The sequence below is a fragment of the Psammomys obesus genome, unplaced genomic scaffold (genome assembly GCF_907164565.1).
Source record: "Psammomys obesus unplaced genomic scaffold, mPsaObe1.curated_primary_1811, whole genome shotgun sequence".
NCBI classification, from domain to species: Eukaryota; Metazoa; Chordata; class Mammalia; order Rodentia; family Muridae; genus Psammomys; species Psammomys obesus.
In genome coordinates this window covers 13,719,334-13,744,333 of record NW_026596073.1, presented here as the reverse complement: position 1 = coordinate 13,744,333, position 25,000 = coordinate 13,719,334, and the positions used below count along the sequence as shown (strand labels likewise).

Below are 25,000 nucleotides of genomic sequence, written 5' to 3'. Positions count from 1 at the left end.
GCATGCACATAATTAAAATAAAATTTTAAAAGCTACTGGTAGTAAAAAGAAATACAGCATGAGGGAGTGTTTAAAGGGCATGTTCATGAGATGTTCACCGAAAAGAGCAAAAACTTCCCAAAGATTATTTATATGAGGTTCTTAGAACATACCTATGTGCACTGTTCAGCACCAAACATCAAATAACAGGTAACCATGGAGCCTATAAATTCATCTATGCTTATGTAGAAATTAGCATTTGTTTGCTTTTGCAAATGGATTCACTAGCCTTGTGTGAATTACCCGGATTTTACAATTAAGCTTAGTTGTGTAGGAGTTAAGAAGATATTTTAAGGTCTAGGAAGATGTTTTCAGGTTGAGAAATACAAGATATAACAAAGAATGATTTAAATACACAAATTTAGGCTCACCAACATAGGATAGTTTATATTTTCTTCAAGGTTGCCGAATACAAATAAGCTAAACATTTGAACGTAACTTTTATGTGGTTTTCTTGATTGTTTCATAATGCTTTTTACTGTGTATTGTTTATTATAAAAATAGCCTTTTTAATTAGACAAAAGAGAGGAATTGTGGTGGTCTGTCTGGAGTCCCCTTCCCTCCACCCCCTGAGATTCTTATTGTTCTGTAAGCAAACCCTCATGTAACCAAAACGGCATCTGTGAATCTGGCCTCCAAATTATCCCTGATTGGCCAATAAAAAATGCCCACACCTGGGCAGGTCAGAAAAGATGTAGGCAGAGCTTAGGTTTGCAGGCTTGGAGGACAGAAGGATCACGGGAGAGGAAGAGGAGAGAGGTTCAGGAAAGGAGAAGGAAGAAAGCAGAGTCACCATGGGTTAGTGTGGACAAGAAGATCGGGGCCAGAAAGAACTTGCTTCGGGAATGGGCATGATAGAGAGAAGCAGCATAAATGAAAAGAATGAATAACTAATTATGGGAACGATGGATGGGAAGTAGCCCAGATAGGAGTGATTGGAACACATGACTTGCAATGTGGGGCTGGGAGGTACAGATAGCTTAGGGGTTCAGTTTCTGCCCAGTTCCAGTGTATAGGCATATTAAAAATGTAACGGGTATCTGTACATATATTTTTATAATAGCAGTTTAAATGATAATCACTGTAATAATTATATGTGTTAATAGTGAAGATTAATAGCCTTTTCTAATACACCTGTTATTGTAGAAAACACAGGTATTCTCCTGAGTGATGTGTGTTGTTGACACAGGCATCATCATGTCAAGAACTAATGTTTCAGTCCCAGAGGAGTGACAAAGCCTTCCCTGGGTGAGGTCAGAGTGATGACAAAGCCTTCCCTCCTAGTCCAACTGTGAATGCTGACAGTGTGTTCAGAAAATGTCCACTACAGCTTTCTTCCCTGGATATTAACAGCCTGAAGACTGCTCCCACACTGAGACTGCTCTGAAGATTAGCTAAATCTGTCTCCTTGATTCATCTGCACACCATAAACCCTACCTTCTTCTTTATCTGAGTACAGGAGCCCACCTCCTTGATCAGCTGGATGCAATAACCCCACCTGCCTGATCATCTGTAGTCAAGGTTCCAGGACACAAGCCAAGCAAGGATACAGAATCATGTCTTTCCGTTTCTATCACTGTCCCTATGGCAACAAAGTTTGCTTGTGTGTAGGACAAAGAGGCAGTAGAGGACTTTCAATGGGGAATCCTGGAACTTACGTTGGTAGGAAGGTTGTTGGGGCTAATGGGGTGTTTAAACAGGCACTTGCATGGCAGAATTAACAAAAATAGAATCCTTTTTCTTGCGGTAGACACTGAAGTAAATATCATTTGTTAAAGAGAACTGAAGTATTTGGAATAGACAGAGAAGAGGCTCATGCCTGACAGGACTCTGGCAGTCTTCTGCTTCCTTGGAGAACTGCTTCGTCGTTACGCACAGCAGTGTTAAAGAAAAGCATAGAGGCCAGTATTTTTCTCCAGTGAAAGATGTTTTGGAGCTGGTTTTATGTAAGAGGAGAAACCAATAGTCTACCACCATGAAGGGAATAATCTATATTGGTACTTTGATGGCATACTATAAAATATTGGCCCAGCCTGATCTCATGATTAAGAACCAAGCTTGTCTGCATCATGTCTTTCAATGGGAAAAGCCACTCTGGACTAGCTAATACATATACATGACCTCAGAGAAACTTATCGCTCAAGGGGAAATTGCCCCTGACAGGGCTGTCAGCTTTTCATCTCTCTAAACTATGTAAAAATTAAAGGGCTAATTTCCCCCAGAAAGGACCTATTGAATGTTGGAAGCATCATGTACAATCTGAAAATGAAAGAATTTTTGACCACATTTTGGTTAGTTTATTAAATGTCTCTGAAAGCTCAGATCAAAATTCTAACAGGCTTTGGCAGCATGCCGACTGCAGGGCCCAGGGATGCTGAAAGGTAACCTCTAGGGTTTTGTAACTGTTCTGGGGCACTGCTGGGGTTGAGGTGATGAATGATCAATAGCCAGCTTCCTTATAGTGAGGTTAGCTGGGACCACTTTAAATCAGTGTCAACTAATGTGAAAAGTCATTCTCAAATAGTTTTATGTACACCATTTTTAGTTGGTTTGAGCAGTGAAAAAAGTAGTAACAGGTATTTGAATATTTAAATTCAAAGGCGTCAGTCAGCAGAGCTGGGAGGGTCTCTCCCGTGATATGCTGTGGTGTTCTCAGGCATAACTACGGAGCAGTGCTTAAAAGATGGAGACACCACTGTGATCCCATTGCAAAGAAAATCACCTAAAATATAAGCCTTCGGAATTATTAATCTGTGATACCCTTGTCTATCACCTTAACGCTTGTTATACTGAGCTTCTGGAAGGAAGCAGCGAATGACATTCTATAGTGCTTTTACCCTAATGTTAGTATTACTCAGGTATTCAAAACTCTTCATGTATACCTTTCACAGTAGAGTCAGGCTAACCAAATTACAGTCCCAGAAGCCAGGAACTAATGCATATGGATGAGGCTTTGAGAAACACAGCTCTCTGCAAGCCCAAGGAAATGTGGCCAGCATGAGGCAGGAGAGCCACCTGCCTGGGAACAGGGTGGGGAACCGACAGTGGCTTTACCCACAGAACTGCAAGGATGGACCACGCTGGTGCTCAGGAGCTATGTGAGGTGCCTTGGTTCTTATTTCTGTTACCCTGCCCTTAAATCTTCACATTCCCTTGAAGCCCTCGCCTGCGTTCAGAAATGTGAGGTTTTGTATGAAAATGTGAGGTTTTGTCCGCTGTTTGGAACAGCTGCTTGCAGTGGGCCTTGTTTCTGAAAGACTCCACAGATTGTCTGGGAGTCAGGTTGTTTAAAACAAAAAGGTAATACTGATCCTGATGGCTGAGGGAGCCGGTATGATGCGACTTCCTGAAAGGCTCCGGTGTGAGCAAACTGACTGTTGTGTGGTGGTGGTAGGGCACAATTTTAATCCCAGCACTTGGGAGGCAGAGGCAGGCAGTTTGAGGCCAGCTTGGTCTATAGAGGAAGTTCCAGGACAGCCAGGGTAACATAGGGAAACTCTGTCTCAAAAAACAAACAAAAGAACAAACAAACAAAAAACACAGAGAGTACCCTCCATGCAAAAAGGCAGTGTGAAATTCTTCCCCTATCAGCGTACTTGGGGAGGGGAATGGGAGGAGATGAGGGAGGGGAATACAATTGTCATACAAAGTAAATAAACTGTAATTAATAAAAAAGAAATAAATTAAAAAAAGAAATTCAACTCAAGCCAATGGTTATACAGAGGAAGGCTAGCCCAGTAATTAAATATTAAGAGCAGCCAGACATTTCAGTTTAATTTAAAGCAAAACCCTTTGTTTCCAAGTGTCATAAAATGATCCCAACTTTTCAAGAACACTGTGAAGATCTCATAATGCATTTCATATTGCATGGCCATGCCTTATAATAGTGTACTGCCTCTTTAAGAGGGGTGAAAACCTGTGGATCATCCTGCTGTACACAGTAAAAAAGAATAGTGAAACGTCCAGTTACAGCAGTAAGATGATAAAGTGTTTCAATTTTCATAATTTATCAGGCAGAAGAGCTCTAAGCTGAATCACTTATGGCCTTTGGTCTACTGGTTGGAACACTGCTTGGATCCCTAAATGACTATGATGGAGAATTTTGATTGTCAATTTGATTAGATTAAGAAATGTCTGGAGCATCAGTGAAGCATCCGTTGGGATGTTTGTGAGCATGTTTCTAGAGAGGACTGACTGAGGATACAAGACTAGTCCTGAATGGTGCCTGGCACCATTCCTTGGGCTGGGTGGGGTCTAGGACTTCAGGAAAAGGCACAAACAAGAAAACAAGCATTTCCTTTTCTCTGCTTCATAATCCACTGAGCAGTGAGCAGCTGCCTCCTGCTGCTTCAGATAGGAGCTAGTCCTGTCACCTTGCTTTCCTACCCACAATGCACGCACACCCTCCAGACCCAGAACTGTGAGCCAAAATAAACACTTCCTCTTTATAATTGATTTTTGCTGGGTTTTTGGTCACAGAAACAAGAAAAGTACCTAATACGGTAGGTGCGGGCTGGGAACCGACACCGTTGCTATCTGTGGACCTGCAGCACTCATGTACACTGAGAAAAGTTTACTGTGCTCTTGTCCATTGATGAGCTTTTGTTCGAACCTCAAAGCTGGTTTCCACACAGCACTTCAGAGTGTGACCTTCCATCAATCAGATATGACACAGAAAAAAAAATTATGTTCCCTATTCTAGACAAATCTCATACATTATGTATATAGTTTCAAGATACTATATCAGTTTGCTTAAAATATTTACAGAAACGTGATATAATATGCAATAAGCACAAGCTATAAAGGTAAAAAGAGACTTTTAAGAGTCAGATGCTCATTTATTCATTCGATAACTGTGACAGAGAGCTTCCTTGGCGCCAAGCGCTTTCCTGGGCACTGGAGGTAAGTCTGGCATCTAGCTGCTCCCCCTAATTGGTTGTTTTCTGTTCTTTTCTAGTTTGTCCTTAACCCTAACTATGGTGGGTAGTGTTTGTAGCCAAAGTGTATGGAGATCATACATACCTAACATTTCTATACACAGTTCCCAGATCTAACGAAAGTGCTGTGTTACTCCCACGATTTCATTATGCCATATACAGATTTCCTTTAAAAAACGGAAATTGTTCCAGTGGCCCAATGCAATCCCGTGAGTCCTTAGAAGTAGAAAAATCTTCTCTGGGTAGAGGAAGAGGGAGGCAGTGGAGGGAACCAATGGAAGGGCCTGCACACAGCATGCCCATCTCATTTGAACATGAAATAGGGAACGAGATAGCGAGAATAATAGTTATTCTATAAAAATATCAGTTTTAGACAAACATTATATAAAGCAATATAACTATTATCTCATAGACATCCTATAGAACAGATATTGGCACTTGAAAATTATCTGTGTCTTTTACATAGGATACCCCTGGCTTCTGTTTATGTTATTTTCTGAGAAGAGAACAGTATGCCTACAACAGGCTCTCCAAGTGGCACGCTGTGACTACTGCGAGAAGCCTTGCAACTCCCAGATTTCAGTTAACCAAGGACACAGGAGGCATCAGCGAGGAAATGGGCAGTGTATAGTCCTCCCCACCTGGGACTTGCTGCTGAGAATTCACAGGTTCAAAGTTTTATATCCCAATTCTGATATTTTGAAACAGTAAATACAATGTCAATAAACCTGTGCTCTGTGAAGGCAAATCCATCATTTTTTAAAACAGATCTTTCAAATCTATCTCTATTTAAGCAGCTGCTCAAAAAGGAAAATAATAGTAAGAGCTGGAGAGGACAGAAGGTCCACAAGGAGATCAACAGAACCAAAAAATTTGAGTACAGGGGTCTTTCCTGAGACTCATACTCCAACCAAGTACCATGCATAGAGATAACCTAGAACCCCTGCACAGATGTAGCCCATGGCAGTTCAGTGTCCAAGTGGGTTCCATTGTAATGGAAAGAGGGACTGTCTCTGACATGAACTGATTGGCCTGCTCTTTGATCACCTCCCCCTGAGGGGGGAGCAGCCTTACCAGGCCACAGAAGTTGACAATGCAGCCACTCCTGATGAGACCTAACAGACTAGGATCAGAAGGAAGAAAAAGAAACCCTCCCCTACCAGTGGATTTGGGGAGGGGAGTGTGTGGAGAAGGGGGAGGAAGGTAAGGACTGGGAGGGGAGGAAGGAGGGAACTAGAGGGGGATACAAAGTAAAGTATAATTAAAAATAAAAAAATTGCTGTCTTCATTTGCTCAGGACTGAACCCATGTAAGGAGTATCCACATATGTGCATAAAGATGCAATGCACTGGGGCGTTTGGAATTACACGTTCATTTCCTTTCTCATTAGCCATAGTTTTGCATGCTACTATAGTCAAAAAGAACATAAGGAACAGTTTGAAGGGAGCATATAAAATGATATCTACAGGAAGAATTAAAGACTCACAGGATTCAGAAAAATACCATCAAGCAAAAGCTTGGAAATGTTACACTGCAGTGTAAGAGAAATTCATAAATCACAAAATGACTTCATTTTGAACATGAAGTATAGATATTGATGTTTTGGTACATTCTACAAACACCCACCTAATAATGATTGGTCATAAGGACAGCTAATCTATGAGCAAACAGATTGTGCAATCTATGGTTATCATTAAATTCCTTCCATCATTAAATTCACAGGACTTCTTCCTTTGAGGTGTAACGGGAATAAACAAAGATATGCTTAGTGTTTCCCCAGAAGTGTGAAACTTAGTGTCACAGCAGACACACACATAGACAGCTGAGGCAGGTGTAAACGTAAACAGCCCTGCGAAGATGCCAGGAGATGCTGGAGTGTCTTCCCTTCTCATTCGTAGGGGAACTAGAGTGAGAAAGAGATTGAGTCATCTAAATGCATTGGACCAATGAGAAGGTGGGCCTGAGCTGGGTCCATTTTTGTAAGAATCAGTTTGGTGATAAAGACTGAGGACACTAGTAGGAAGGATTAGGACTACTGGGAGGAACATTGTAGTTAATTTTCCATCTTCATTATCGAATACAATAATTAATTGTCTGTATTGGAAGTCAACCAGACCACTATAGACATTAGCTAGGAAGAAAGCCTTTAAATCATACAACGGTGAGCTTTGTTTAAACCAGCTAACAAGAATTACAGGTTTACCGGCTGCTATCTATAGTGCTTCCTGGTGACGGAAATTGTAAAGGAGGCAACTATTGGAGAATCATGAAATATTTGAAAATGTCTAAGGCAAGTTCCAAATCGGAACAGACTTGGTAACATCTTTATTCCCTTTGACTCTGTAAAGCCAACCTAAATGTTGATATATATATAATATATATATATTCATAATATATATATATATATATATATATATATATATATATATATATATATATATATATATATATATATTGTGTTTAATTTATGTGTATGGCTGTTTTGCCAGCCATGCTAGTAAGTACACCATATATGTACAGCGCCCCCATATGTCCGAATATGGTACTGGATTCCTGAAACTGGAGTTACAGCTGGCTGTGAGCTGCAATGTGTGGGTTGGGAATGGAACTGGAGTCATGGAACTGGGAACTGAAAAAAGGAGAAATACTCTTAACTCCTGAGCTACCTCTCCAGTCCCAGAATTATATCCATGAGGTAACTGTGTGTTACTCCACCAAAGATTCAAATACATTTGTATTCTCAGAAATATATTTTGAAAACACTGTGAGCAAAAGCAGATGAAAATAAGCACTTGAATGAACTTTTAGAAATAAAACAATCCAGGTGGTATCACTTCCAAGAAATCCCTTTGAGAAAGGATGAAATGTTTCATGGACTAAAGCAAACTCTGTATCTTAATCCAGGAGACATGGGATTTGTTTTAGAGACACAGAGCGTAGAAATTGATTTCCTTATAGTTGACGACAGTTTGGTTATGAGCTCTGCACTCACCAATACTTTGAAGAACTATCGTTTCCCCATTATCCCTATTTTAGACATGATTTGCTAGACTAGACAGACTAAAGAGGTGAAATAATTTGTCCAAGGTCAACGGAGGCCAGAATTCAAACTTAATTCATTCAAAGATTCTGTATTTTAATAGTGTTAAGGCCTTAAAAAAATAAAGAAAAATTTCTCCTTCATTCTCATACTTTTCTTGTTACTATATTACTTCTCTAAGTGTAGGTCCCTTAGGCTTCTCTAAATCATTTCATAATACATTTCAACAACATCCAAATGAAGAGATTTTTTTCTTGTAGATGTTTAAAATCATATGCATTTGCATTTATTAAATATATTGACGTGTTAAGCACCACATTTGCATGAACTGTTTTTTTTTTTCTATCCAGCCAGGAAGTATGTGTTAAATGTACAATGAAATCCCAATTCACACATTCTGGAATGAATGGGACAAAATATACAGGAAAATCAAATACTGGGTGAAGAAGGGAAGGAAAATCTCATATGACTTCATTGGAAATAAAATGTTTTACTTCTAATTGTTACATCACAAATAAACACCCATTATTTTACTTGTCTTGTCTACTAAATATCATATGATGTAAATATAAATATATATAAATGTCATATACTTGGAGAAATAAAAAAACTTGGTGTATATTCACTGTTCATATAGTGATGGGTTTAATAGAGAAAATGTCACTCATGTATATCATGCACTTTGGCTATAAGCCCTCATCCCTCTTGTTTCCCCTTTCCCATCTTGCTAGTCTTCTTCTTCCTCTTCCTGTCTTTAGGCAGAATTGCTTCTACTTTAACACACACACACACACACACACACACACACACACACACACACGAGAGAGAAAGACTATGAAATCTTTCTGAGTCTACTTTATTTTGCTTATCACAGAGCCACCTGCATATCTGTGCTTATTGTGGCATTATTTACAATAGCAAATCATAGATTTGTGTGTCTGTCAGCAGATAAATGGATAAAGAAAACATTATGTATGGATACATACAAACACATGTGCGTGGAGTTTTCTGCAGCCATAAAGAAAGATAAAATTATATTGTTTGCTGAGATGGACATCAGAAGAGGGAGAAAACAGGAAATAGGACAGGAGACTACCACAGAGGGCCTCTGAAAGATTCTACCCAGCAAGGTATCAAAACATATGCTGAGATCCATAGCCAAACTTTTTGCAGAGTGCAGGGAATCTTATGAAAGAAAGGGGAGATAGAAAGACCTGGAGGGAACAGGACCTCCATAAGGAGAGCAACAGAACCAAAAACTCTGGGCACAGGGGTCTTTTCTGAGATTGATACTCCAACCAAGGACTATTTATGGAGATAACTTAGAACCCCTGCACAGAAGTAGCCCATGGCAGCTCAGTGTCCAAGAGGATTCCCCAATAATAGGAACAGGGACTGTCTCTGACATGAACTCATGGGCTGGCTTTTTGATCACCTTCCCTTGAGGGGGGAGCGTCCTTACCCGTCTGCAGAGGAAAACAAAGAAGCCAGTACTGATGAGACCTGATGGACTAGGGTCAGATGGGAGGGGAATGCCCTATCATTGGACTGGGAGAGGAGCATAAGAGAAGAGGGGAGGGAGGGTGGGTTGGAGGTGATGGGGGAAGGGGTACAGCTGGGATACAAAGTGAATAAGCTGTAATCAATAAAAATAAAAAGTAATGAAAAAATTATATTGTTTGCAAGAAAATGGGTGGATGTGTATATCATAGGAATAAGAGCTGTGCTGGAGAAATGTTATTTTTCCATCTCATTCATGCATGCTTGTCTCCTCTACTAGTGTGGAGTATGAACCATATTCCTACACACGGTAGTTCATTTAGTCATCAGCATTTACTCTGAGTTAACTTATTAAGAATCTTTGAAACTCAGAAACTCAGTCTGGCTTTTCTGTCACCTCACTCTCAGGGCTTGTGGCTGCTAGGGCTATCTTGCAATGGCATGAAAATCGGAAAGCCACAACTCGAGCTCTGTGATTCTGGAAGGAAAAAAAAATAGTTTGCTGCCAGGTGTAATTTGTATGGAAGAGCTGATGGCTAGGTCAAACACTGACAGAATGAGACATGAGAACACTACACCATTGAAAAGTATCACTTACCTCTTGCTAACTCAGAGTGAAATGTGTGCCCATGAAATCCTAGCTGCCACGGGAGCTCAGATCCTCATACCTAACCCTAGGTGGCTTTTCAGGAATAGACAGCTGACAGGGATTAAAGATTAAGGGGTCACACCCTTGGGCTTTCCCACGTACCCATGACGGAGACATCGTACTCCAGCAGCAGCGTTGCTTCTTGTCCGCACTGTTTAAGAATACTCATGGCCTCAGCATGGGTAGTTCCAAGAAGCCGAATTCCATCCACACTGAGCAACCTGTCTCCAGGTTTGATGGTGCCCTCTCTAGAGAGACCATAAAGGAACAGTCTTGATTAATTTAGCATAATGGGGCTCAGCTTTAATAGCCATTTAGCTAGAGTCATGCTTTCGTGCACATTCTGCCATCCATCCCATTTGCAGGCATCAGGGATGACAGTAAGAGCGTAAAGAGGTAACCTCAAACAGAAAATTGCTGTAATACAAAAACCAGTAATGAGAAAATAACTGTGAATTAGCAAATAACCTGGTCACCCACAGTTAACTCTTGGAGGACAAAAGTAAGAGAGGTGCATTTTCCCCTCCTGTAGGCTTTCACTTGAAAGTCTAAAATTGATTTATTAGAGCCCAGGAAATAGCTTTCACCTTTTTTCCCTAAAGTTAGGTTGAACAGAGAAGCCTTTTAATTTCATCCCATTTATCAGCAGTGAAACCAAGTGGAAGAGGGAGTGCTGGTGAGAATTTTCCCAGTCTGGAATTTCCCTACTGAGTTATGAGGCCATTTGGTAATCATTATGCCAATCCACCCTCACATGCCTTGGATGAGGCAGGCAAATATTATTCTCCCTGCTGTGACCAAAGCCTTAAGGTGCTAGGAGATGATGATAGAGGACATTAGTGACATCAGGGAGGCAGGGTCAAAGTAGCCTCCAGATCACCATCTCTGCTTGGGGGAAGGGAAGCCTAGTAAATGTTGGACGGGAGTGAATATAAACAATATTTAAAATAAACATCTAGATAATTCTAAGCATATGACTGAAGTTTCATATGTAGTACTCAGGTTTCCCTTGACTCTAATTTCAGTTGGCAATAATCTGTGCATCGCTCCTGACTTTCCTATTGACCCTAATCATAAAGATTAATGAGAAATGTGTATACACTTATTTTCTTTAGAAAGATCAGTCCCCCGGAGAAGCACAGGAAAGGGAAGAGGTGAAACTCTTTGAATCTTGTATTTTCTGTTGTCTTCTGCAAAGGCAGATAGATGCTACCACAGTTGAGAATTCAATATCTTCTCATTTTCTTAATTTATATGAAATATCATCTTCCTTAGACATGAGCTCACAGCAAGAGCTCTGGAGGAAAACACACCTGAATGTGTATCCTACTCCTTTTTAATGTCTGCCTTAACCATCCTATGGCTTTGTTTGGTCAGCTGCGAGAAAATTAAAAATGCCTCATTTAGGGTGTAGTTATAAGACTATATTAACCAAGCAGGTAGTATACACAGAACATAGAAAGTGCTTTATGCATTCATTGTGATGATTTTTCCCTAAAAGTAAAAAAAAAAAATTATCTCAATTCTAAATGGGTAGACAGAAGCAATTAGTATGTTTTCTTCCTACACTTTAACAGTATCTAAGGTAGGAGTGTTCCTCCATTATTCTAGAGTTACAATTTGGGGAGCTGAGCTCAGAACCTGGTACTCATCAGAGAGAAAGCATTGGAAAGCAGAAACTGGAGGCAAAACCTTATTCTCTCTGCTTTTATAGCTCAAACTCTTTGAGCTTTTACATTCTCACATATATACTTGATACCTAGCTGTTACTATGAGATGTAGTGATCATGTTCCCTTTCAGTTTCCCCAGCTGTAGTCAATCTATTTTGGATAATGACAAAGAAAGATGTTTACCTGTCAGCAGGCCCTCCAGGACGAACACAGGTTATCACAACCGGACGAGACTTATTTCTATCATCATGTGCTCCCCCTGGCAAATATAAAAAAATAAAAAAGAGCTTAAAAATATTTTCATTGTTGCAAAAGTGTGAGCTGAGATGTTACAGTATATTTGTGCATATGTGGAGAAGAAGGTGCAATTTTCCCTTTGGCACATAAAAACCCTTAAAGGGTATATTCATTGTAGGTGGAATGTTTCTGAAGTCACTGCCTTTCCACCTCTCCATAAATATAAACAGTATTTAGAGTGATATAAGGCATCTGACAACCAGAATGGCATGGGGCTCACTAATTAAAACTACTGGTCCAATGAGAATGTCTGCCTGTCATAAACAATGCACAGCTATGCATTGTTTAGCAACTTGGGCTATGACACAGATGAGGAAGCAGGTCTCTGACCCTATGTATTAGAAGAGACTCAAGAAAAGGGCCAAGTGATTAGAAAAAAAAATAAGGTAGGAAGGAGGGAAGGGAGAAAACCTGTCGTAGTATACACTTATGATTCCAGAACCTGGGAAACAGAGACAGGAGGACTGCTCGGCAGTATGAAGTCAGCCCGGCCAATAGGCCATGTAGTACATTCCAGGCTTGCCTGGGCCATAGAATATGATCCTGCCTAGAGCAAAACAAAGTGGCTTATCAGTGGCCACTGTCAACAGTACAGTGTTCAGAACATTGGGGGAAGATTTGGCAGTTTGCCACACTGATTGCAAATGGGAGTTCAAACTTTGCATAAGGAATGTTTCTGTGGAGGCGTTTGTAGAACTCTAATGTGGAGCCTCAGGTGAAAGAAAATCCATTTTAAATCTTCTTTTTGATCCAGGACCAGCTTGTACAACTTCCTTCACGTGTCCTCCCCAGCCTGTGCTGTGGCCACCAGTGATGGACCTCTCACTGAGTCTGAGGCAGCCCACTCCACATGGACAAGATAGAGCTTATAACATTCTTCCTAACAGTCAGTTGAGATGATTCAAGTCATACCCAGTCCTTGTTGTACAGACTAGACTCTTAACACACAAACGTATATGTATGCTTTTCTCCAAACAGCCTTTCCCCAAAGCTGAAAATAAGGGTTCTAGCCCTACTAGGTTCCTCTATATAAGGCTGAATATTTCCTGTTCTTCTATTCTTTATGTTACTTATCTATTGTCATCCTGGGAGATCACATGGGTAGTCTCTGACTGATAAACAAGAGACCATCATCATCTCTTCTTCAATAAGTGTGTGGCATAACAGACTGCAATTTCCCAAACTTGGCACAGGGGAGGTAAACAAAACAAATCCAGCCCAAGATTAAGAAGCATTTTTTTTCAAGGCATTCTTAAATGGTACATTTGCTTTTCTATGGTGGAAATGCTTTAGAAAAGGATGCATGCTGAAACCAGCAAGAAACCTTCCCACGATTTTCTCAGATCCAAATTTAAATAGAAAACACCGAATGCATGCTACTTGTGCTCTAAACTTCTTGACAGGAGACATTTTATCATCGTTGAAACAATGTGCTAAGTTTGTGATTCACTTAGGTTCTAGGCGTTTGGGCTTGCAGTGTAAAATAGGCAATTCAGATCAGCGTAAAATAGGCAACCAGATGTTCGCTGGTTATAATGACACATGCTATTATCATGAGAGATTTTTTTAAAGTTAGTATTTGGGCTGGAAATGGAGCCCATGGTAGAGGAGTTTAGCATGCATGAGACCCCAGGTTCAGTATTTAGCCCCAGAAAAGATACTGTCAGTAGCACAGTAGAGAGCATATGTGAATGGCATGCATGTGTTATAATGAGCAGACTTTCTCACAGCTTTAAACATGGGAATGTCTAAGTTTCCTTGTCCAGTGTAAAAAGCAGGCTTACTGCCACTGTGCCCTTTAAAATTAGATTTTGTTTCTTAAATTGTTTTAAACATTTTAATTTATTTGTGTGTGTGTGTGGTGTATGCAGGTCAGAGGATAACTTGCATAAGTAAGCTTTTTCTTTTCACCATGTGGGTTCCAGGGATCCAACTCAGGTCATGAGGCTTGGTTAAAATCACCTTTACCCGCTGAGTCATCTTGCTGACACAGAAAATGTTCTTTGGTTCCAGGGATGACGTCGCTAAAGTTTACATGGAGGCACCACTCTTTGTTGTACAGGAAAAATGTTCTATTATGTCAGGAAGTATGCCTTTTTAAGCATTGGAAACAAAATTTCATCCATCTGCTACCACCATCCCTATCCCGTAAGAATAGGTGACCGAGAAACTCTCCGGCATTGAATGGACATTTTCAGTCTGTGATATTCACCCCTTTTCTCATTTATCTGGTATTCTCACTGATCCAAATTTAGCTAAATTTGCAGCTAACATAAAGAATATCAGATGTGCTAATGTTTACCCAGCATCCTATCTTGTCCTGATTAGCCAATGACCCTTAATAGAAGGAATGTGGCTACCTACTGAGCAGAGAAACTTTCTAGAGATGAGCCTCAAACTGAGTTAAGAATGTAAAATTATGTAAACCTGCAAACTTTTACACTTACCCAGTGTGTAAAGGAAAAACCCATAAGTCTTTCATTAGCAGCTTGATTTGTTATTGATTAATCTTACATACAGCAGAAGTAACCTTTGCTGCAGTTTCTCAACAATTAGATTTTTTTCTCATGTGTTTCAAAAGCACTTTCCTTATGGTTAAACTGCCAAAGAAAAGTTTCATACATAATCTTTCAGCCTAAATACCTTGTAGGGGCAGTTTTTAACTATGTTTACCTAATCATCTTTAAAAGCAATTAAAGAATGGTTGTGGTTAAGTACCTGGACTTGAAGCCTATTGTGGCTCTTGAAAATGGGTTTGGTCAGAAAGAATTTCGTAACCTAAAAATGTCATAACCACCGAGCCAAAACACACAATGAACTTCTTTTAGTTTGCCTTCTGTTTTACTCACTTGGCAGAAGTTATCAACTTGTGTTTTAAATTGATCGATTTTAATTCCTTGAGGCAGGGTCATTGCCTTATGATGCCACAGCACTTGCTGCTATACTGACATGCGGATGTGTGCTTAGTGAATCTTTCACTGAGTGACTGGTTTGCTAATGACTGGTCCAGATTAAAATTGGACATTCAGAGCTCAGCCAAAGAGAAAAGCTTGTCGAAGTGAACACACTATTTTAATGTTTGATGCATACATATTTAGTAAGATGACAGTCCGTATTAGTTTATATTGCATCAATCATTTGGATAGAAGTTTTAGTCTTATAAAGTACAAAATAGAGGTAACAATAATAACAGCAGAGTAAAATTCCCCAAAATGTGTAATGTTAAAATTTCCTGATGCATACGTAATTGTTGAATCTCGTTATCACACTATGGATTAAGAACTGCTAATGTTGTAATAGTCTTTCAGGGGTGAAATAACTAATAAGAAAAACATAAAATCATAAAAGCCCAGAATCATAGTTCAGAATTAATAGAATCACTTGAACTCTTTATTATTAGTGGCATCCCATAATAAGATAGAGTGAGCTGAGGCATTTGGATACCCCAAGGATTAGGTTATCTTTGGCCCATTTTTAGTAAGCTGCAATAATAAAATGTATTTCAAAAGCAAGTAATTTAAGCAAAGTTGTTTAAATCAAACCATACGTATCAACATTTTTGATTCAGTAATACAGACCACACACAAGGGCAGAGGAAGACAGGAAAGTGTTAAGTCAGTAAGATCACTGGGAACTGACGAGATCTTCTAAAAGTAGCTATGAGCTCCATATTGCTGTTGATCATTTGAGATTCATTTGATTCTTTTTTCATTTTCTTATTTGCATAAAATAATTTTACCCCTGGAAACATCCGTTTTTAAGGATGCCTTCTAGTATCCCATCATTTCTCTAGGAATATGCCTGAGGGCCCACAGTTTTTAAACCCCACCTACCTCGTATGACAAAACCAAAGGTGTTGCCTTCTTTGTGCAAAGTGACCTCTACTGTTCGGAACATAACATTCGATCCTTGCACAGCTGCGTATGAGAACGAGATGGAAAAGCATAAGGCTACGATTGTAATAACATTTCTAGTATGATTTTTTCAATGTGACACAATAAGCTTGCAGGGTATGTTACAAATTAATTTATCTTGAGTAAACAAGTAATAATTCCAATGAAGTCTGAAAAAAAAAAGAACTGTAATGACATACAGAGACTATAAGTAGTTATCCATATAAATGACCCATATTGTTCCAAGTAGAAGAAAAAAGAGTCATAGTTAATTCCTTTTTTCTGGATAGACACATTCTAGATGGGGGATGGCATTTATATTGCTTAAACTCTACATAGAAAGCAAGGCAAGTTTCAATAAATAGAAATGTTTCCCTTTGTGAATTACAAAGGCAATTTGACTTTTGCAAAGCTTATGAAATAATTTCTGCATTCGTGTTGGAACACAAGGCAAACTCATTCTTCTCAGATTACAATCAATAGATTTCTTGATGCAAATAGATGTTCTGACACATAGACAGCTGTTCGACAAAGATGCCAGCAGCCCAAATGAAACGTGGAGAGATGAAGAAATCCTAAGTACATTCAAAATGTGACGGCAAAGAAAACAAAGATTTGCTTAAATTTTCCCGCTATCATTGTATTCTGTTGTTTGCCTTTTATTGCTCTCATTTCACAAAATAAAACTGTACTGCCAAGTTGCAACGCCTAATTACATTACAACAAACATGCGGGTACCTGTCATGTAAAGGCAGAGTGACTAAAATATTCTGTGAAACTGCTTTTGGGAAATAGCGAGTGATTCTGCTTGTATAATATACTATTGCTTCATGATAAAAATGTCCACAAATTAGTGTTTTAATGTGAGGGATGCAGGAATGATTTTGTTGGTGGACAAAGAAGATCCTGTATGCTGCACAGTAGGTGGCTTTCAATCCTTTAAAATGTTGTACAAGGGAAGTAGGGAGTGGTGGGGCATGCTTGTAATTACAGCACTTGGGAGGCTGAGGCAGGAGAATTGCAAGTTCCACACCAGCCTGGGCTATGGAGTAAGTGAAAGGGTGGTCTGCGCTAATTAGTGAGATCCCATGTCAAAATGTATAATGACATCTATAGCCAATATCAGTAACACATTTTATAATGTTATTAGATCTTAACATGATTCTTTCATAAAACTATCAATACAAAACCTCTGACTTATGATGCTGAGTTACAATGTGCTGACTTTAGTGTAGTGTGGAATGTACTCAGAGTATATTTTGTTTTCGCTTCTGTGCGGCATCCAACAAATTACACTGGCTACTTGGCACTTCATTATAAAATAGGCCTGCGCCACATGCTTTTGCCCAAACCTAGGCTAATGTAAGTGGAATGAGTACATTTCAGATGGGTCAGGCTGAGACGTTTGGTGGGTTAGGTTTATAAAGCATCTTAACTTCACAATGGTTTCAACTCTAGATGGATCTATCAAGACACAACTCCATCCAGCGTCAAGGAGCATCTACATATAGGCAATTTTAAAGAACCGCTGAAAATGACTTTCTTGCCAGTTGTACAGCTAGCTAGTGGTTTAAATTAAGCGTTAATTGTAGTTATTTTTAATCATCAGAAATGCTAAACCCTCGAAGGGATCTCGTGGGAACAGTTATAAAAGCCACACACTTCAATTCACAGAGGCGGGCTGGGACACAAAGGTGGTCTACCGACTGCCAGGCTCTGGCATAAAGTAGAGGAAGAACCTGCATGTGCTGAGACACTGTAAGTGTCCAGCTCAGCAAATGCCTGCTGCGTGGCTGATTCAGCTGAATGTCATCTCCTGGCTAGCAGGAGAATCTCCGTTTCCTCCAGTCAGCTAGGGACAGCACATACAAACAGATGCAAGAACTGAGGGATAGTTTTAATTAAATGAAGAACAAAATTGGGCTTGAACTAAACGATTTCTTAGGTCCACGATCCAACTTGCCGCTTGAAGAAACTGGTTTAGAACGTGACGTTTTCATTTTATGGGTGAGGAAGGCAAAGACATGGTGAGAAATCACTGGCGAGCATCTACTCTGTCCCCAGAGCTCGGAAAAGTGGTTTGCAAATATTATCTTATTTAATCATTAAATCATCTTTCAATTATATACAACCACATTCCAGTTCTGGGCCACCTGTGCCTGTTGGCTGGACGTCTGTTCTGGGAATGTGAAGTGCTGGAATTTTAATATTGTTTTGGCTTTCTATAGCTGACCACAAAATTCTTATAATCAAATCTAATCTATGTGAAGATTTGGGGACTGCTCAGAGATCATTCATTCGCTACTCTCCACCGTTTACAACGGTAAGTGTTATGGTTGGCACATTTTCGCATAGTCAGCAAAACATATCGGGTCTTTATAGTCTTTATTCACACTATCGGCCCTTGCTGATTGTTTTTACATGCAGTATTAGTATCCTTGTACCAACCACAGGGAGAGCTCTGCAGAGCAGTGCCGTTGAGAGCCAACCCCAGAAAGAACTGCACGGAGGAAATCTTCAAATGCCTCTCCTTCTCCTTCACCACTCTCACCATGAGGACCACAGGTGGATCTCAACTGAGGTGGCCGGCCACACAGGGACCTGCATTCACATGTGTATTAGTGAAGAAAGGACTCCTTTTGCTGGCCAGCTGGTATGACTCAGCGGATGGTTTAACAGCTGCTCAGCAGATCTTACAGATTTCTCTTTTTAATTATTAAACAGGAGAAGTTTAAGTGGAAACACTATTTAACGAAATGAGATGTCTCCATATTGCATTCTTTCTAATTATTTATGCTGATGATAAAATGTTAAGTGTCAATGGAAGATGGCTGAGAATTACTCAGAACTTCAAAATCCACTGGGGTTACATGAACAGAGATGTGAAGGCACTTTTTGGATCACCATTTAATGATACAAGGATACATCTTGCTCATATTCTGCCCAAGTAGTTCTGAGTAGTTCTCCCAGTTACAATGAAGTAGGGAACACAGTAGACCAAGTACTTCATTTCCAGAAGGAAACAGAATCTTAGGGGAGATAAATGGATTGCCCAAGGTCAAACTTTATTTCTCTCTCCTTCTCTTTCAGATCACAGACAAACACACACACACACACACACACACACACACACACACACCCTTCCTCCAGCTTTTTCTCAGAAACACACAGCTGTGGTCTGGGTGTGTGGTTGTTGATGTTGGGGGAACAAGCTAACACTAGCTTGGGCGGGCCTCAGGTAGCTGCAAAGGCCTGTGTGGTTTTAGTTCTCTGAGCTCAGTTCAGGAAAGGCTTGTTAATGCCTTCAACCTTTCTGAACCCCCAGGTCTTATTAATTTACCACACAATAGAAAAATAGATGGAGATCATCCTTGAAGGGTAGGCTTCTCCAGCTGAACTGTATAATGAAAAATACATTGGGTTTAAGAGTGCATTTTTTTCCTGTCAGTTTAAGTGCATGGAAAGACAAATCTATTTAAGCACCAAGTCTCAACAGATTTAACTCCTAAATGTGCCTGATATCAGCCCTCTCCTCTTTCTTCTTAAAGATGCTGTATAGTCCATGGGTATCATCTCTCTAGGAAAGACAGTAACAGCCTCAGGCAAATGGGCTTGGATCTATTCTCCATTAAGTTTCTAAAATGTTAACTCGTGACACTCTGGTCTGATCATGCAGTTTTAAAAGCCTGGAAGAATTCCTCACCACACACCTCTTCCATGGGGCCTCATCATTTTATTCCTGTTGCCTTGATGGCTGCATTCTCATCCTGGGCCTCTTTGCCTTTCCTTTGTGCTCCAACAACCTCATCAGCCGTCCAGCCTGTGCAGGACTGCGGCCCAGACTGGCCATTTCCTACTCAGGCCGTCATCCCTTCCCATTCTCCTCCAAGTCCCCACCTCTGAATCATCCATGATACTGGACAAATATAGACACTGGGCATTATTCTATACACTTAGTGAGTCCCTTTAGGAAGCTAATGTGTTTTATTGATACACACGCCCAGTGCAAGGCAAACGTATTGATGGGAGCCACATCTCTATAGAGCTGCTTTTCTTAGCTCCTGGACAGTGCTTTGAAATAATGATTTAAAGGCAAATTGACTTTCATAAGGCTAAAGAAACCATGGTGCCCTTATTATGGTGATGATAATAATGGCTAATATTTGCCAAGCATGCGACAGTGGGCTAAGTATGTGATCGCACTACTGAATTCCTACAGAGTATACCCAGCAGTGGCTGTAGCCATTTAAAGGTGGGAATCCCAAGGCTCAGAGAACTTAACGTAGCCCAGGCGCTTTAATCTGGACCCCGAGCCTCAAATACCTTCTGTTTACCATCAATCTCAATTTCTTCTGACACTGCTTCCCCACATTGTTGGCTTTCTCAATATTTCTGTGTTCATGGCAAACTCACATCTCAATTATAGTATTCAAACAATCTTTTCCCCCACCAGTCAGCTCTCTCCCTGCAATCTTGCATTAATGGCAATGGTTCTATTAATGGCAATTGTGCCATTCCAATTTCTAGGGCTCAAAACCTTGGCATGACTCCTGACTCTGTTGCTGCACAGCCTTCGAGGTCCTTAGGATATCCTGTTGGTTCCACATTTAGAACAGATATGGAATCTGACTGCATTCCACCTTCATCACTACCAGTTCTTACCAGAATCACTTCAATATTCTGCCAATTTGTCTCCCAACCTTTATCTCTGCCCATTGCTTCTGTCTACAGCCAGCAGTAGAAAACATTTGGAAGTGAGATTATGTTTTGCCTCTGTCTGAAGCCAGTGTCCTGGAAACATTTGAAGCATGGCAAAAGGTCCTTCCAGTGGCCCACAGGATCACCCCAAACTTTACATTTCTGACCTTGCCTCTTAATTCTCTTCCTGCCCCTTCCACTGGAGACACACTGGCCTCAATGCTTCTAGAACAACCACAGGTACTGTCTTGTCTTTTGCTCTTATCGTTGACTGTTTTATCTCCCTGGCACTTTTCCATCAGAAATTCATATAGCTGCCTCCTTCACGGCCTTCAAGTTCTAGACCTGTGTCACCCTCTCAATGACTGCTCCTAACTTCCCTATTTAATATGTGGTCTGATCCCAATCCTACCCCACCCCAGCCACTATTTCTGATTGATTCCCCCCATATTTTTCCCTGTCCCTCAGGATATAGCATAGTTGTCATGAGGCTAAATTACCGCCTCATGCTTGCAGAGCGTAATCTCCATGGATGTGCCCTGTGTCCCTAGAACATAGTCATGGCTGGAGCCTATTAAACGCTCACCAACTCATTACTGAACATGGATCGCCAACAACTATTTTATATAGAACTATAACAATTTAAACTCTCACTGGTAGGAAAGAGCCAACATCCCTGGTGACAATTCATCGAAGGCGATGGGACATCAGAACAGCATAGCTTAAACACAAGGCAGCCATAACACATTGCAGAAGCCATAGCTTGTGAGAGTGACCAAATGGCCTTTGGAGGCAGACAGCTGGGTTCAAATGCTCTGTAGCCTACTAATTTGAGAAAGCCTTACCTTATACCTTCAAAGAATGAAAAGAATGATTCCACATGTCTATCTTGTAGTTTTGATTGGTTGTTCCATTATTTATTAAGAACTTGTAGAATGTCAGGCAATGTTCTAAGTGTTTTACAAATGCTAACCCAGTCAATTCTCATCACAAGCAATGATTTGCACTTTGCAGATGGGGAGACTGAGACATGGAACTTAAGCAACTTTCCCAAAGGCATGTAGCAAGGAAAAGTGAAGCTGGGATTTGAACCTGTCTGTGTGACATTAAAGCTTCTTTCCCATCTGTCCCCATCCTTGTGGTGAGGATGACACAAATGAATCCCAATCCTGTTAGAATCCCAGGCATTTGGTAAATTTTGGAAACTTGTCTGCAGCACTTATTACTATTATCACTGTTTAATAACAATCAGATATGTTATTATTATATTTTATTTTTTTATGAGCTTATCTACTGGGGAGTCAATATAGAGCACACAGAGCTTGTCCTAAATCTAAGCACAATATTTAGATAGTACTTAAGGCATGGGCTTTTAAAGTGATGTTAACTGTTCATTAAAGTAGCTTAAATGGCAAACATGTTCACAGATCACTTTAATGAAACATGACTCCTAGGTAATTTCATTGCTAAGTGTGTGTTTCCAGTTCTTTCTGAAGAGACGACATGACTCCCATTTCAAGTAACTTTGAAATATGAAGCAACTGCTCTCCATCCGCTGTGCTGACACTGATGGCAAAGAGAAAGGGAGTTGCCTGTCATCTTAGGAAGCTGTGACAGCTGGGCAGCCATCCCTCCTGGGTTCTTATTACTTACAGACCGGTGGAAGCTCGTACTCGACCTCCAGGACCACTCTCTCCCCAACATTTTTCAGCAAGCTGATGATCTCATCGTGGCGAAATTTGGCCAGGTTGATCCCGTTCACTGCTTTGATGTAGTCACCCACGTCCAGCTGGTCACTTCTGCAAAACAGCATCAATGCAGTGGACATGGCCTTCCCACAGGCCACTCCACTGTCGTTTTCATGTTCCCTCATCTGGTTTACCATGTCAACATAGCAAACATCCTGCTACCTAGGCTGGACCTACAAGAAGGAGGGTAGCTGAGTATTGGTGAGATGCACGGCAAAGCTAGCCTACTCATCCTGCCTGCGTTACTAGCTCTGATTGTTCCTCAAACCTTTCATCTCTTTTATTTTTAAAACATCACAAAACCTACCCAGCAGGGTATCAAAGCAGATGCTGAGACTCAAAGTCAAAGTTTGGGTAGAGTGCAGGGAATTTTATGGAAGAAGGGGGAGATAGAAAGACCTGGAGGAGACAGGAGTTCCCACAAGGAGAGCAACAGAGGCAAAAAAAAAAAAAAAAAAATCTGGGCCCAGGGGTTCCTGCAGAGACCAATGCACCAATGGAAGTCGATACATGGAGAGGACCTAGACCCCCTGCTTAGATGTAGCCCATATGCAGCTCAGTCTCCATGTGGGTTCCCTAGTAAGGGGAACAGGAACTGTCTCTGATATGGACTCAGTGGCTGGCTCTTTGATCACCTCCCCTTCGGAGTGGAGACAGACGTCCTTGCTAGACCACTGAGGAAGAGGATGCAGGCAGTCCTGATGAGACTTGATAGGCTGGGATCAGTGGACTAGGGGGAGGGGCATAAGGGAAGAAGAGAGAAGGAGGGTGGGACTGGGAAGAGATAAGGAAGGGGGCTACAGCTGGGATAAAAAGTGAATAAATTGTAATAAACAATAAAATTAAAAAATTAACAAAAACATCATAAAACAACAACCATAAAAACTTTTAAAAAATTAGTTGCTTGCTCCCTAGGGTGGCTTCTCTAGGGATGGACCCTCCTGATCCTAGATATTGCAAATCTCTCCTTCTTATTCCCTCTTATTTTTGTTGTCTGCCTTTTAGACATTTCACAGCTTTTAATGTCTTTGTTGGAAGTGAGTCCAGAGTCAGAGCAAAGGAAATTAGTCAGCACTTTCGTTTCTTATTGTTTGCTTTTCAAAAAAAAACAAAAACAAAACAAAACACTACCTATTAATGACTGATAAAACATGTATTGGGAGAGAAGAAATTACAGAGAACTGCATAGAACAATATATATATATATATATATATATATATATATATATATATACCATATAGAACTATATATTCAACTCTAGTTGAATATCAGCATCATTCCCATGTTCTCTCATACCTCTAAGCTTTACTAGACAGACGCCCAAACCAAGAGCAGGCAGCGAGACCAATAGTGGGAGTTAAAATGTATGTCACTGGACACACTGCTCTGGGTTTCCCCCTAGAAAACCTTTTAAGTCTGGTGAGAAAGAAAGCCTTAGTAAAAAAGTAAATGCTTTCCCTAGGAACTTGGAGCTGTGCCTCCCTGTCTTCCTCACCCGACATTTCAAAATCGAATGGGTCATCTGCTCCATCCACATTTAGTAGATCTGAATGTCACTTTCCCACTGCAACCCATTTGCTATCCAGAGGCACAGCCAGACCTTAAGCAATCCTGTGGAAATTAAACCTGTGAGAGGTGGGCTGCTCCTGAGGTGGCAGGAAACTCCCCAGGGGCTTAAGCACAGCCCAGGCAAGCTGCTGGAAGAGCCAGGAAGCAGTTCCTGAAGCATGCCCACTGTGCTTCTTCTGGGGGAGGGGCTGCCTGGTGGATGGCAGCTGCCATTTATTTATCAGTGATGTTTTTCTGATAAACTCTAATTCTTTGAATTAATTATACCCTTGTTCCATTTTATTTTATTATTTTATTTTATTTTATTTTATTTTATTTTATTTTATTTTATTTTATTTTATTTTATTTTTCTGTTTCCCCACAAGGCAGGTAGGTACCTGGCAGCGATTCCTCCCTGCCGCAGGTTGGACACTCTTGGCTTGCCATCTTTATCAATTCCTCCTGATACTGTCAGGCCAAGCGTGGTTCCTTCCTTCTTCATCAGTTCCACCACAGTGGAGCCCTTGAATTCCTCTGTAAAAGAGAAGCAGTCAGTCTGTTAAAAACGAGAGACAAGCCAGAGATGTGGCTGAGGACTCTACTCCCTGAATTTCCCCCAACCTTTGGATTTATGCGAAAAGACCTCTACTTTCATTGTAAATTGCAGTGCCTTGGGAGGTTGGGTGTGCAGATGGCTCTGGGAAGGGCATTCTAGGAGAGGTAATTAAATCAGCACCAGTGTAGTTCACTCTGACTTCACAATAGTCTCAGTCCTCTTAGGCACCAATGACAATGTTCTCCCCACGATGTCTGCCACTCACTAGAGACTTTGCTATTCTCATAGTTTGAAATACAACAGAACATTGTCAGGCGACGAGAAACAACTTGAAATAATCATACAAATTCGTAAAACACGGCAGGCCAACTCGCTGTACACCAGACAGCTCAGCTTAGGAAGCCAACAACCGGAGGAGTGTTC

The 25,000-nt window shown here is 40.6% G+C and overlaps 1 protein-coding gene across 7 annotated transcripts in view; it reads right to left on the bottom strand.

The window, feature by feature from the left end:
- Grip1 (glutamate receptor interacting protein 1) overlaps nt 1–25,000 on the bottom strand; it is a 492,514-nt gene that overhangs the window by 133,255 nt on the left and 334,259 nt on the right. For all 7 annotated transcript variants that reach the window (XM_055626000.1, XM_055626004.1, XM_055626002.1 and 4 more), the window contains exons 3-7: nt 24,420–24,555; nt 22,378–22,523; nt 15,967–16,050; nt 12,020–12,095; nt 10,268–10,413 (exon numbers count right to left, since the gene is read on the bottom strand). In XM_055626000.1, coding sequence (XP_055481975.1) covers nt 10,268–10,413; nt 12,020–12,095; nt 15,967–16,050; nt 22,378–22,523; nt 24,420–24,555 — 588 coding nt within the window. The remainder of the gene's footprint in view (nt 1–10,267; nt 10,414–12,019; nt 12,096–15,966; nt 16,051–22,377; nt 22,524–24,419; nt 24,556–25,000) is intronic.